The 16097-nt window shown below is 37.2% G+C and overlaps 1 protein-coding gene across 1 annotated transcript in view; it reads left to right on the forward strand.

The window, feature by feature from the left end:
- Positions 1–1176: 1176 nt before the first annotated feature.
- Positions 1177–16097, forward strand: part of LOC309835220 (integrator complex subunit 10-like) — a gene marked incomplete at both ends in the record, with an annotated part of 188154 nt that continues 173233 nt past the window's right edge. The window contains 6 exon segments of the mRNA XM_082674643.1: positions 1177–1308; positions 1311–1931; positions 1933–2550; positions 2845–2898; positions 2902–3105; positions 3108–3553. Of these exon segments, the coding sequence (XP_082530769.1) occupies positions 1177–1308; positions 1311–1931; positions 1933–2550; positions 2845–2898; positions 2902–3105; positions 3108–3553 (2075 nt within the window).

Consider the following 16097-nt stretch of genomic DNA (forward strand, 5'->3'; position numbering starts at 1 on the left):
AAAAGCTAAACAATTGTAATTCTTTCATTAATGACCATCTTGAAATATCACTTTTCTATTAGACAGAATTCTGACAGACTGAGTAGAGATCAAATACAGTACAGGCTCTACCACTTAACTCCTTCCTGACAGAAGGCAAATCACTCAACATTTCTCAGCCTCAGTTTCCTCCTTTGCAAATAGAGATGATTGTACGTACTTATGCACCTGCTGTGAGGAAAAAGTATACCTTAAATTTAAAGCACTTGGGGACTTCCTTGGCAGTCCAGTGGTTGGGACTTTGCCTTCCAATGCAGGGGTTGTGGGTTCGATCCCTGGTCGGGGAGCTAGGATCCCACATGCCTTGTGGCCAAAAAAAAAAAAAGAACAGAAACAATATTGTAACAGATTCAATAAAGACTTTAAAAATGGTCCACATCAAAAAAAATCTTTAAAAAAAATGTAAAGCACTTGGTAGTCATTATTAGTGGTATGAGTGGTAATAGTAGCATTTTCAGAAACCTCCCAGTTTCTTAACTATCACTAAAAATTATAATGACTTCATCTCAATGAAATATTCTAATAAACGTCCTATTCATCATTTGAATTTAGACTGTGCTGTTTTTAAGTTTACGAACCTGTATCTTGTTTATTTTGCTATGTTTTTTTGAATTGATTCCGTATTTAATGAATTAGATAGTACTTGAAAGTTTCCCTTATTTTAGGCTGGCTCTGAATCTAAGACCACACTGCAATGGACGAGTTCCTTATCTGTTGGATAATTATTCTTACCAACTAATGGACTTTGACAGCTCTGTAAGACAGCTAAGTATAAAATACTAGATTTTAAGAATCCATGAAGAGGACTTCCCTGGTGGTGCAGTGGTTAAGAATCTGCCTGCCAATGCAGGGGACACGGTTCGAGCCCTGGTCTGGGAAGATCCCACGTGCCGCAGAGCAGCTAAGCCTGTGCGCCACAACTACTGAGCCTGCGCTCTAGAGCCCATGAGTCACAACTACTGAAGCCCGCACACCTCGAGCCCGTGCTCCACAACAAAGAGAAGCCACCGCAATGAGAAGCCCGCACACCGCAACGAAGAGTAGCCCCCACTCACCGCAACTAGAGAAAGCCCGCGCGCAGCAACGAAGACCCAAAGCAGCCAAAAATAAGTTATTAAAAAAGAGGCCTCCTGCGTCATGTCGGCCCAGGGCGACTGCGAGCTCCTGGTGCAGCGAGCCCGCGAGCTGGTGCAGCAGGACCTACGGGCTGCCAAGGCTTGGCTGACCACGGCCTGCAGCCTCTACCCCGCCGACTTCAACATCCAGGTTTATTTGAAACTCTTCCTGGTCGGGTCCAGTGTGAAATGTTACTACAGGTTACGGAACAATGCTTCAACACTTTGGAACGATCAGAAATGTTGCTTCTACTTTTGAGACGATTCCCTGAAACAGTGGTACAGCATGGAGTTAGCCTTGGGGAGGCACTGTTGGAGGCTGAAACTATTGAAGAGCAAGAATCTCCTGTTAACTGTTTTAGAAAATTATTTGTGTGTGATGTCCTTCCTCTAATAATTAACAACCATGACATTCTGCTGTCTGCCAATTTGGTGTATAAGTACTTGAACAAAGCAGCTGAATTTAATATCAATTATGTCACTAGATCTACTCAAATAGAGAGTCAGCATCAAGGTGCCCAAGAAACGTCTGATTTAATGTCACCGAACAAACGTAGCTCTCAGAAGTACATAATAGAGGGGCTGACTGAAAAATCATCCCAGATCGTGGACCCTTGGGAGAGGTTGTTTAAGATTTTGAATGTTGTTGGAATGAGATGTGACTGGCAGATGTATAAAGGAAGACGAAGCTATGGTGATATTTTGCATAGAATGAAGGGTCTCTGCAGATACATGAACAACTTTGATGACGAAGCTCATGCGAAATATAAAAACCAAAGTGGTTTATTCCGCTATGTTGGTCTTCTTTAAGAATGCATTTCAGTATGTCAACAGCATACAGCAGTCTCTGTTCCAAGGTCCTAATGCCCCTAGCCAAGTTCCACTGGTTCTTCTGGAAGACATATCAAATGTATATGGTGATGTAGAAATTGATCGCAATAAACACATACATAAAAAGAGGAAACTAGCTGAGAGGAGAGAAAAACCCATGAGTTCGGACGATGAAGACTGTTCAGCAAAAGGAAGGAATCGTCACATTGCTGTCAATAAGGCAGAACTTGCTAACTCAATCGAGGTGTTGGAAAGCTTTAAGCTGGCCAGAGAGAGCTGGGAGCTGCTCTATTCCCTGGAATTCCTTGACAAGGAATTTACAAGAATTTGTTTGGCGTGGAAGACGGATACTTGGCTTTGGTTGAGAATCTCCCTCAATGATATGATCATCTATCAGGGTCAATATAAAAAGGCCATAGCGAGCCTGCACCACTTGGCAGCTCTCCAGGGACCACTTCCTCAGCCACAGATCTGGGGACAGGGGACCTTGGAGCATCAGAGGGCACTCATCCAGCTGGCGACCTTCCACTTGGCCTTGGGGGAGTACAGAATGACCTGTGAGAAAGTCCTTGATTGATTGATTGATTTAGTTTTGGCTGTGTTGGGTCTTCGTTTCTGTGCCAGGACTTTCTCTAGTTGCAGCAAGCGGGGGCCACTCTTCATCGCGGTGCACAGGCCTCTCACTCTTACGGCCTCTCTTGTTGCGGAGCGCAAGCTCCAGACGCGCAGGCTCAGTAGTTGTGGCTCACGGGCCTAGTTGCTCCGCGGCATGTGGGATCTTCCCAGACCAGGGCTCGAACCCGTGTCCCCTGCATTGGCAGGCAGAATCTCAACCACTGCACCACCAGGGAAGCCCCAAGTCCTTGATTTGATGTGCTACATGGACCTCCCCATCCAGGACGGAGGCAAGTCATAGGAAGAACCCTCAAAAATAAAGCCCAAGTTTAGAAAAGGTTCATATCTGAAGCTTCTGCCTTGTACCAGCAAGGCTATCATGCCCTATTGCCTGCACTTAATGTTAGGTTGTTTTAAGCTTAGAGCCTTCTCAGACAGCAGAGACGACATGGTGCCGGGGCATGTGATCGTGCTGCTTCAGCAGGAGTGGCCGTGGGGAGAGACCCCCTTTTCTTGAAAGCCGTCAATAAGATTTGCCAGCAAGGAAACTTCCAATATGAGAATTTTTTCAATTATGTTACAAATATCAACGTGCTGGAGGAATTCGCCTACCTGAGAACTCAGGAAGGTGGGAAGATCCATCTGGAACTACAGCCCAATCAAGGAGTGCTAAGCAAGCACCACACGGTCACCCGGGGCATCACCAAGGGCGTGAAGGAGGACTTCCGCCTGGCCATGGAGCGCCAAGTGTCCCGCTGTGGGGAGAAATTGATGCTGGTGCTGTACAGGTTCTGCGTCAACGAGAAGATCTTGCTGCTCCAGACTCTGGCCTCACCGGCCCTCCCGCCAGAGGCAGCCCACAGTCGCGGGGCTCTGGCGAGACATAAAGCGCGGCTGAGCGTTGCAGTCATCGCTCTTCAAAAGAAGAAGACCATCGGTGTTTTAACTCATTGGTTGCTTAGAAGTAGTTCCCAACAGTCCAAGAAGCTATTTCTATTTTTGTCATATTTTGTAATTTTTGTAAAACAAAAGAACCTGTTTTGTAAATAAAATCATCCTAAATTTGAAAAAAAAAAAAAAAGAATCCATGAAGAAATAAATTGTACTTGTTTGTTCCCAAATCAGCCAAAAAATTTTGTACAGAGCCTGTCTGGCACATACATGAATGACTGAATAAATAAAAGAATAAATGAGCAATTGAAAAAAATGTATCCTAAGTGTAAGGGGAACCAGTTTGTGCTTACATCCATTATTAATTATTTGTGATTTAGAGTATCTTCCAAATCCATTTTTGAAACAAACTCTAAGGACACCAAAGTGTCAATCAAAAAGATTGACTGTCCCCCAGACTGCTGGTTGATTGATACTTATCTTTGCAATTTTTATTCACTGATCATAGCTTTAGATTCAGTGGAAAGGAAAAAGCTGTGAAGCACTCTGAATTGACCCCAAATTAAAACTTTTATTTGGCTTCTATTCAGGAATGCAGAGAATGAAAAACCCTGGCTCTTCTCTGAAGCTTTCCCTGACATATACACTCCCACCCACTCCCCCATTCATCACACCTCTGGCTTACTCTTATCTTTGCATGTATTATAAAGCAGAACAAATACTTGTTACATGTTCTGTGAGCAGCTGGAGGCCAGGAACCGACAATGAATCCATTTCTTTCTCCCTAGTGCCTGGGATATATATTGAATTTTGGGGGTGGGGGGAGATTGACTGGGTCCTCAATAAACATAGAACTATTGAAACGATCAAGCTTGTGATCTATCTTCTACTACTAATTCCACCTGCTTCTTGATGAAAGCTCAGTAAGCTTACTGCAGGGTGGATGTGAACAGTAATTAAGCATGATGGCAACTGTTGAGCCCTTAAGCTATACCCATCTCCGAATTAACATGTAGATCACTTATTAACACTTATGGGACAGTCTAAGAGATGAAGCCTGCCTGGAACTCAATCTTCAAAATGTTCCCAAGGTCCACCTCCTTCATGAAGCCCTCGTAGACCAACCCAACCACTTTACTCCTATCTAAATGCTTAGCATGGAATCTTTTTGAAACAAGAAGGTTATTATTAAATATAAAATAAGCAAACACATTTATTGTTTATATCATCTTTTAGATGTTTAATTATATGCTGTCTTATGGTGACTTTTTTCATTATTATAACTTCTTGAAATATCTGGGTTTTTTTTAATCTTATGATTAACTGTTGATGTATTAGGATGGCCATTGCTAACTACCGGATAACTGTGGGGATAAGGACCCTATCTCCTCTTACTATGTTTCCCTGCCTAGTGTCAGCGCAAAGCCTTGCATATATTGAGAGCTGGTGTTAAATGCATGTTTGTTGAAATAAAAACATGCATGAGAAATCTCTCTTTTTTAGTAATTCACATCGAATGGAAGAAACAGCTGTCTGCAATGAAGAATTTTACATTCTTTCCCAAATTCTATTTCTATAGATAATACAAAGTAAAGAGATGTTTGACTCTTGCTCTTAGGTTAGCAAATCAAATCAAAATTATTGTCAAATCCTTTGAAGATTCACTTAAGTAATATTGCTGAAGTTTTCTCAGTGAAGGGAAAAATGTTCAAGATAATAATAATGCATTAATAGTTGTTGTGTCCTCGCTATGGATTGGTACTTTATTAGTGTTTCATAGTTCTCATAACAACTCTATGAGATAGCTACTATTATTGATGTCATTTTCATAGATGAAGAAACTGAGACCCAGGAAGGTTAAGGAATTTGTCTGAGATAGTAAAGCTCATACCTGATAGGACTGGCATTCATTCAAACCCAGCAGTCACACTCTACCACTCTTGTTCTTAACACTATACTAAACCTGCCTCTGAGAAGTTTCATTCTTCTCAGATTATGCCGATTATAGTCACAATATCATTTAAAATTCCCAAATCAAATTTACAAAATCACTAATGTACAAGGCTGAACGCTAGTGTTCACTGCTGTCTGGGTGGGGATGTTACATAAGGTTTACAATTGTCCAACTGACAATGTGATATACATTCTTTTTTTGTTTGTTTTTGACTGCACAGCCCGGCTTGTAGGATTTTAGTTCCCTGACCAGGGAATGAACCTGGGCCCTCGGCAGTGAGAGCACCAAGTCCTAACCACTGGACTGCCAGAGAATTCCCAAGCATATGATATACACTCTGATTTGAGAATCAAAAGCGAAGGTAAGCTTGTACAATTAAGTTTACGTACCCCTCAATTAGACTTGTCTTTAAATTGTGGTAAAGAAACATCTATAAGCACCTTTTAAGTTTAGAAAGTCAGAGCAGTGATATAAATTCAAAATCTGAGAGTTTATACCAATCAAAATTGAAAAGCATAAAGAGTCTGTCTACATGAACAGTCTCCATGGTGATAATTTTGCAAAATACTGGAAAAACATTCAAGGTATTTAGAAAGACTATAAAGATGTTTTAGGAAGATGGCACAAAAAATACTTTCTCATGAGCAGATAGGGAGTCTAACTTGGAATTTCAAATTACCTTTTTGTATGATGCATTATTTAATAAATGTGAGCATTAATTTTTAAAGAGTTTAATTTGCATACCATTACTGGGCCAAATGGTTGACGAGGATCACAATTAAAGAAAGATGCGCCATTCATTTTACTAAGAAGAAAAAATCCAACGAAGTCAAATCTTCATCATTAAACTGAATAAAGGCAGCCTGTAACTGCCAGAAATGTAGAACTCCCTGGCAGATGCAATTTAACTCCTGTGATTATTTAAATCAAACACTTTTATGTATGACCCTAAGCAAAAGCTCAATATCTTCTCAAGGAATATGTATTTTTTAAAATACTATGGACTTCAGAGGGGAAGAAAAGGCATTAGAAAAGAAAAGCAAATTAGGGAATAGGGTCTGGGAATATAAATATAATTTGAAAGAGTATGCCATCACAATGTTACACCATGGACAGAAAACACTCATGCAAAATGGAAGGCACTTCACTAGCACATTAAACAGCATTTAGTTCCAACATGATTCAGTGTTTAGTCCACAGAAGTTATACAGAAAGCAGACATAAAAACCAGTGTCATGTAGTTTATCATCTAAACAAAATTTATTGTTATCACATGCACCCCTCCCATAATCTTCTAAAGGAAAACTTACTATTTACAGAGTTATTATGTGCTGGGCAAAGGACCGATATTTATATGCTGAATGACAAACACATGGTGTATATGTGGTATAAGTTAGTGTATAACTAACTTATAACTAACTAACTAACACATGGTATAAGTTAGTGTATGACCTGCTTGTAATAAGCTGCCAACCAAGCATACCTGGAGGGCTGGGGCAGGGTCTGGAAGTACCTGTCCTGCAAGATGTCAATTCTTCACAAGGATGATCGTTCACACCCTGGTTCTGAACATTTGTTGGACACTAAGTGCAATTTGCCTGCTGTAATGGATGCTTGTTTTCCTCATGAGCTTCGTGTAGTTGTTAGACTTAAAAAAACTCAAGGTGCATTGTCTCACCTTTAGCTGTGTCTATCAGAACACAGAATAGGTGGAGATTCCAATGGTATGGAAGCAAACATCTCAAGCTCACACCACATTGGAACCACAATGGCAGTGACCCCATATTTAGGCAAAAAGCCCAATACCTTTTTGGGGGGAGGGGTTGGAGAGGTCCTTTTTTGTTTCAGATAACTTTAAATTGTGATCAAAGTAATTCATTTTCACTCTAGGAAAACTGAAAAATAAATGTTTGAAGAAAAAACAAATCATGATAGCTATCAAGAGACAACTACTAAAACATTTTGGTGTTAAGACTCCCAATATTTTTTCTATACACACATGTGCAGTAGAATCCCTTCTATCTGATAGCCAACAGTCTTTGGTTAATCAGAAAAAGGTTTTATAAGGTGCAGAACCTTTAAAAATTATACATACATGATATGTAAGTTTAATTTAATTAATAAGTGTTTCTTCACTAATCTTTTCATGTAGAACCAAGCTTTTTTTCTGACCACAGGTCTTCTGATGGGAGCTCCAGGTCATCTTTATAACATAAATCATCTTCCTAATGAACCATAAATGATTTCTAGATTGGTTTTCTTAAAATGGGAACAATAATATAAAGACATAAACAAATCTCAGTGTAGAATTCTAGAATTTAATCATTTCCCCCAGTGTTGCACAGTTTTCTTGTCCACGCATAATTTGAGCAAATCCTCTTACCTACTCAAAATTAATTGACTTTTCCCAAAGAATTCTACTTATTTAACATAAACAATTACTCTGTTTTAGCACTCATAGTTTACTAGACATTTTAATCTGTAATTAGGCTTTGTAATTATAGGACCAAGGAAAATGATATTAAGATATAAAAACACATCTGACTCCAAATCTATATATAAATCAACAGGTGGAATAAAAATGTGGCTATCCTAGGGAGGTGCCAGCTCTCCATAAGTATGGACATCAGTAAAGATAAGTTACAAAAGGAAGAGGGAACATCTGATGCTTCTGTTAAGTAGAGGTCAGGTAAAAGAGCTTCTCTACATTTAATTTTATAAATTGGGATCATATGCTCTATCATATATCAACATCACCATATTCTTTTTAATCATCCACATATTTTGTGAGAATTTTCCCACATTACTGATTATATAAAATGTGATTTTTTACACAGCAGTGTAGAATCTGTTACTATACATTATAAAATATTCAACTAATCCCCTATTGTTGGGTATTTAAGTTACTGCTGCTTTTTCTATCACATAATACTACAGTCTGATGTGTACTTCTATTTTCTTAAGCTATATTCCTAGAATATTGAATTAATCAATGAAGTAAATATTTTAAAGGCATTTGATACCCGTTTCCAAATTGATTATCAGAAATACTTTTATTATCTATCATCACTACTCCGTGAGATTGCATGTTTACAAACCTTAATATCTAGTATTAATCTATTTCTTGCCTTTTCCAATTTGGTATTGAAAAGACTGTGACACTAAATTTGCATTTTAATTAAAATGAGTTTTATCATTTTCTTGTTAGATATATGTTATAAATATTTTCAGGTGGTTCTTTGCTTTTAGTTTTACATATGGTGAATTTTATTTTTATGTCAATAATATTTTAGATTTAACTTTTATGTTATGAATTTTTAGATTTCTTAGATAGTCAAATGCCCATCAATTTTTTTCTTTCCATTTTCTTTTTAAGTTTTGAAAAGCATACTCAAAATCAGATAAATACATCCCACATTTTCTAATAATTGTATAGTGTTATCATTTTAACTCTATAACACATTTTGAATGCATTCTGTCATAAGCTATAGGGTAGAGATAATTTGACTTTTTCCAAATTAATAAATTAATTTGGGACAAGTTGACATGCTTACTGTATTATATTCCCATTCAAGAACAAGAAATTTCTGTCTTAGCCAAGAATATGTGGAATAATTATGTATAAATATTAGGCCCCAAAATAAATTTTAGTTAAGTAAAATTTAATAAAATTTAAAATTGTTAAAGTATTTTAAACTCATGTACATTTTCTTATTTTTCTAAGTCTGAACTAAGTTCTATTTCAAACCACTATTCTCAGCCTCTTTAGGGGGGTCTCAACACAAACACGCTTTCGGCTTACAACCGAGGACTTGCAGGTCTGGAATCTTCTATTTCCAGTCTCCTCTCAGAGGATGAGGAATGAGAGGGCTTTTAAATTCACCCTCACCAGGAGGGGCTCAAGGATTCTGCAGTGCCTCAGGCCCATCTGCCTAGAAATCCCTTTCTTTCTGCTCCTCTGATAAGCTAAGTATTGGGAACTCTATAAGGCTGGCTACTTCTCAGAGTTCCACCCAGAAAGATATGCACAAGTCACGTTGTCTTTTTAATTGCAAATCTCCCGGGGTTCTATTGGTTCACCTGCACTCTGGGATTTGGCCTGGGAGGAGCTGAGCACATATTCCCTTCTCAAGGATTCATCACGTCAGAGCCCTTTCACTCTTCTCTGCCTTTTTCTTGCACCACCCATGAAATCTTTATCTAGACTGGATGTGAGACCATCTGGCTCTTCATCTATTTACTCCAAAGACTGTTTTTTTGCATAGACTTTATGCTTGCTTTGAGTCCTTTAACGTTGAGAACTTGAAAAAACCTAGTTTCTTGTGATTTAAATTCCTTTTCTCTCAAGACTGTTAGCTCTGTCATGAGTTCCAAAACCAAAAATTGACAACTTTGATTTCTGTTCTGTTTTGGTGTTGATGATCTGAAATAATGAGCATGGAATAGCTCACTCTTTTATGGACTGGAGTGGGAGGAGTGAGAAGGGTCATCAACTGATAGGAATTACCAGGAATATAGAACACATTATTAAGATAAACTGTTGCAGACATATCAATTATCTCTTAAAACTGAACTATAGATTCAGTGCTTTACCAGTCAAAATCCTACCAGATATTTGAAAGAAATTGACCAGTTGATTCTAAACTTGACATGGAAATGCAAAAGACCAAGTTTAACCAAGAAAACTCTAAAGAAGTTCATGTGGGTGAATTAAAGACATTTTTTTAAAAGGCCTTCTCTAATGTCAACATAATTTACCTTAGAAAGGAAAGGTCTTTCTCCCTGCTTGCCCCTATTTGAGCTGAACCCAGCCATGGAGGTAAAGAAGAGACAGAAGTAGTGGCAGGAGTAATATCAGTAGCAGAAAGAAGGGTAGAGGCAGAAACTGACACAAGTACGATAAAGATACGTGATTAATTAAGGGTCTCAGGGCACCACTACTCTCTGGGGTCAATAACTTTTCCTCTCTAAACTTCATTCAGTGACCTCACACTTCTACTTTACCTTCAAGCTGTAGTCTCAGAGAAGGTCCCAATACATTTACATTATGTTGTGAAAGAAGGAAATTGATCATAATCCTTCCATTCCTCTCTATCCCTACCCTGCATTCCTTTGTTTATCTCTTCTACAAACATTGAAGAAATAATGTTCATTCTAGGTCCTTCATTGCTTCCATTATAACCCACTTTATTATTACTGAATAAAAGATGTGGAATTCGAATTTAGAGCAATAACATACTCAGAAAATACAATCCTTTGAATTCCATTCTTATAATTAAAAGATATAAACCAAAATGTTCAACTTTTTAAATCTGAGATAATGTCTTAACTACTGATGGTTTCAACTTGCCAACAACAGATGAGTGGATAGCCAAAATAAGCAAGTAAACATTGGGAAATTCTGAATCCCATCACTTACGTCCCTCATAAAGAATGTAACTCTTCAGAAGTAAATTCATTTTCCATAGGGAAAATATGACTCACACTGACCACATTAATATAAGGACAATATTAGAGGTATCTGTGGAGTACTAGGCTTTTTCCTGAAGTTTGTCAGACCAAGAATCATTCTCATTACTTCTATGGAAAAACAACCTAAGTTACAAATAACCAACTTGAAGTAAAATTTTTTAATTATTTTTTCTGATTTGCCAGTGGATAGTTGTCTAACCAGCTGGAGCTTAAAATTTTCTCTGTTGAATTAAAGTTAGAAGCCAGCTTGTTTTTAAGGCAGCCACTGTACAAATCAACAATCGCTTTTGTGTGTATGTGACTTTATTCCATAGTTAAGGGTGTACAGGCAGAGAACCAGTGCTTTAAAGTATGAAGGCAGAACAAGTATCCAGTTTTACTTACCTCCATGAAACAATTCATTTCTCTATTTTACTGTCTAAGTTTCTTGAGTTACTATTATGATAGTAAGATAATAATTTTAGTCAATTACAAAGTTGCAGCACAATTTACATGCAGGCATGGAAATGTTTTTAATTTGAACTAGTTACTGGATGAAGCTTTTAAGTGTCTGTAATATCACAGAGGCAAGATATATGACAAATGCAAAATAAATTAAATTTTGTATTACTGAAGAAGTTGACACAATTACCAGAGTTGCAGTCTGGTCATCTTTCCTTAAAAATAACTGAACTTGCATAACAGAGGGCAAAAGTTCACGTTTCTGAACTGGGGGAAATTCATTTCAATGAAATCAGGAGAGATATGTATTCAACCACCAGTGGTGCCAAGGAAATTTTTCAATATTTGGCTTACAATTTTAGAAATTAAAATACTTCAAATATGCACAGTAATTTTTAAGATAAATTAATTAACCTTAAGGAGAAAGAACAGAGACCAGGAATCAAATTCTTATTTTGGCAGCAAGAATCTGTGTGACTTTGGAAAATTTCTCAAGAGATCTGTTCTTAAATGTCTTTATTTGTATAACTAAATAATCTTTTAGGCCCACGGAAGCTTTAACATGTCAGGATTAGAACAAATTATACATTCTAAAGGAAGGGAAAAATACCATATATAAATGGTGGTTTCTGTAACATAGGAAACAGTCAATCTTTATGGGAATACCTAATATTCTGAAATATGTCTCTAAAAAATTACCTATGATATTAGCAGCCACAACAATAATAATTATAATAATAATGGCAGCAACATTATTGCATGTCATTTATGTGCCAGGCACCTCACTAACCATTTCACATAGGATACCTTTTTAAATCTTCGTAATAGCAGTATGAGGCAAGTACATTAATATCTCTATTGTATAGATGTATAAACTGAAGCTTGGAGAGGTTAAGTAAGCTTCCTAAAGTCAGCCAGACAGAAAGTAGCAGAAACAGTTCTTAATCCATATCTCTCTGACCCAAAATTCTTTTAACACTGATGTCAATAGCTTCTCTGCAGAGAAAATTTTAGTATTTTATACCTTATTTATTCATTGGCTTTCATCAAAAAAAGTAGGCATCTCTACTCTGAAAGTTAAATTTTCTCTAAAACTTAGTATTATGTTTTGTTACGAAGCCTTCTAAAAGAATATTTAAAGAGAGAATAATAATTTTTAAATATATAAGGCTGTTCAAAAAAGTAAAATATACTCATTTTAAGGTAGTATAATGTTTAGTTGAAAAAATGTCAAGTCAAAATGGTATCAGTTATCTGAATATAACATAGCAGAACTTAAATATCCATTTTTATCAAACTGTTATGTGTGATCAGAGTTTGAATTCCAAGTCAACCACTTAGCATCTGTGTGATTTTGAACAAGTAATTGATCTTCTCACACCTAAATTAGCTCCTATATGAAGTGAAGATGAAAAAATGTATTTCAAAAAATTCTTTTGAAGATTTAGTGGCATAATATATATAAAAGCTCTTTGCAAAAGTTAAAGCACTAACCACACTGTTAATTGAGAGAACATCATGCAAGACTTTTTGTCTTTCTGACACTATTTCTCTGTAGAGGTTTCTGACTTAGAATGAATAGATTAAACATTAAAAATATTGACAAAGCTAGAGTGAACATGTCTGAGGACATTAGTGTTCTCCTAAACTGTTGCTGGGGTCTCAATTGATATAAACTTTTGACAATGTCTTTTGAAATTTTGAAATATGCCTAGCCTTCGATCCATCATTTCCACTATGGGAATTTTTCTTAAAGGAGCATTCGCCAAGTTTTCAAAGTACTGAAAGGTTTTTTATAATAACAACAAAAAAAGGAAATGACATAAATGTTCATTAAAAATTACAATGTGGCCATATAATGGAACATGATACAATATCTAAGAAAGAGGAGGATCTTATAAACACTTATAAATATGAAGTCCAAAATGTATTTTTAAGTAAAAAAGAAAGTTATAGATTTTTATGTATATCGTAATATAATTTTTGAAAAACATTTTTTTTCTTGGTTTTGCTTATGTATTGACAATGAGCTAGAAGGCTGTACAGCAAGTCATTAACCGTGTCTGCCTGTGTGAACTGAGATGGGTGATGTGGGGGGAGAGTAGGGAGAACACGTGCTATCTTATATGTCCTGGTTTTGCTTAATTTTCTTTATTATGGACGTGTATTTTTTTAAGAATAAACTATTTTAAATAGGTTGCTGCTATTAAATAAAATGTACAAATGGTAAAGATAAAGAATACACTGACCAAGAATGAGGCAAGAGGAGGAGAATGGTGGAATGGGGTTCAGTTAAGAAAATGCAGTATATGGATGAGAATATAGAAGAGTCCAGAAGAAGAAGAGGTTTGCCTTTGGATGACAGACCAGGAGTTCAGGGATTTAAGGCATCATGCCATTATTGGATTCCAAACAGAACTTCCCTCATCACTGACGCTCTCCTCTCCTAATACAAACACGCCCATGTTATGTCCTTCATAGAATTCCACCTAAGTGCAATTTCTTTCCTTCCAAACAGAGCTTATCTTCTTTATGTATAATCTAGAATCACCATCTTGGCTGCACTGACACCCTCACGAATTACCTTTCAGCCATGTCTGATGTCTTAAAATAGCAACTGTGGCTATGGTCTTATAGTGCCAGGAAAATTTCAAGGCTCTACTTCTCAATCTCTTCCAAAGCCCCCACTCAGCTCCTGTTGACCTGAGCACTGGGTATCAGGTTAACCAATGCTACACTCTCAGATGTAGCTGACCCTGCCTGTCTGGTTAAGTTTATGATCAGACTCTCACTGCCTCCTCATCTTTCCTTCCTTCAACTGATCACCCCTCTGCAATGTGACTTTTGCTCATATCAGTCATCACCTCTTCTGTAAACTTTTGCAATAACCTCTTAAACCTCATCCTAAGTGTCACATGATTGCAATCCATTCTCCATAATGCTGTCAGGTACTTTTCTATATATCTAAACATATCACTTCCTTGGTCAAAATCTTTACTAGCTCCCCACTGTTTAAATAATAAGGAAAAATCAATTTTTGAGGAAATAAAACTCTTAATAATTATATTGTTTAAGAGACAATCTTTCAGAAAAAGAACTATATATTAAAATATATAGAATGTGGTCAAAGCTATTTTTGTCATAATTAAATGTCTTACTTAAAATAAAAAGAATGAATACAAATACCAGGAATTAAAAATAGAAGCTAGAAAAAGAGAAACAAAAAACCTAAAATATAAGAAGAAATTACAGAAAATGGTAAATAAATGTAATAGCTGCCTCTTTGGGGGAAAAAAAAACAATAAAGAGGATGTACTCTGGTAAGCTTAATTTAATAAAAAAGAGAAAACACTAACAATATAACAAACCATGCAGAGCATATTTGAAATTATAGCAGAATAACAGGTTTAAATCAATTTAACTTTGTTCTTACAAAGCAGGAAATCTTGGCAAAAACAAGCCATCCCTAATAAACAATCTCATGAGAAAATACAAATTAACAAAACTAACTCAATAATCCTAGTAGAACTAGGGAAATTTGTCAACTACCCCCAAGGAGGTGAATGACCCAGGTAGTTTCAAAAGCCAATTATGTTAAAATATCCAATGAATTTATGCAATTTTATTAAAATGTTTCAAAGCGGGCTTCCCTGGTGGTGCAGTGGTTGAGAGTCCGCCTGCCAATGCAGGGGACACAGGTTCGTGTCCCGGTTTGGGAAGATCCCACATGCCGCGGAGCAGCTGGGCCCGTGAGCCATGGCCGCTGAGCCTGCGCGTCCGGAGCCTGTGCTCCACAACGGGAGAGGCCACAACAGTGAGAGGCCCGTGTACCGCAAAAAAAAAAAAAAAAAAGATACACAATTGATAATTTTAGTTAACCTTATATCTTGAGACTCTGCTGAATTTATTCATTACTTCTAATAGATTTGTTTCAGAACTGCTAGCGTTTTTCCTTACTGACATAATTACGGATAAAGATATTTTTACTTCTTCCTTTCTAATCTGTATGCATTTTTTTCCTCCCCAATGCTGAACAGAATGGTGAGATTGGATGTCCTTGCCTTGTTGAAGTGCTCATTTGTTCACCATTACACATAATATTAGCTGTAGATTTTTCCATAGATGGATTTCATAACATGAGGAAGTACCCTTCTTTTCCTGAGAATAGTTTGCTGAGAGGTTTATCACTAATGGACACTGAATTATTTTAAATGCTTTTCCTATACCTGTTGAGATGATCCATACGATTTTTCTTCTTTGTTCTTTTGATATGAGGAATTACATTGATTTTTTTTTTTTTTTTTTTTTTTTTTTGCGGTACGCGGGCCTCTCACTGTTGTGGCCTCTCCCGTTGCGGAGCACAGGCTCTGGACGCGCAGGCTCAGCGGCCATGGCTCACTGGCCCAGCTGCTCCGCGGCATGTGGGATCTTCCCAGACTGGGGCACGAACCCGCATCCCCTGCATCGGCAGGCAGACACTCAACCACTGCGCCACCAGGGAAGCCCTGATTTTTTTTTAATGTAGAAATAAGCTTGCATTTCTAGAATAAATCCTACTTGGTCATGATACATTATCCTTTTTATATATTATGTATAATCCATTTTATATATTGATGAATTCATTTGTTCATGAGAGATGTTGTTTGAAGTTTCCTTTCTTGTTAAGTCCTTCATTTCAGTGCCAGAACAATACTGGCTTCATAAAATGAGTTGGTAACTGTTCCCTCCTCTTTTATTTC

The sequence above is a fragment of the Grampus griseus genome, assembly GCF_964374135.1.
Source record: "Grampus griseus genome assembly, chromosome: 17".
Classification (NCBI taxonomy): domain Eukaryota; kingdom Metazoa; phylum Chordata; class Mammalia; order Artiodactyla; family Delphinidae; genus Grampus; species Grampus griseus.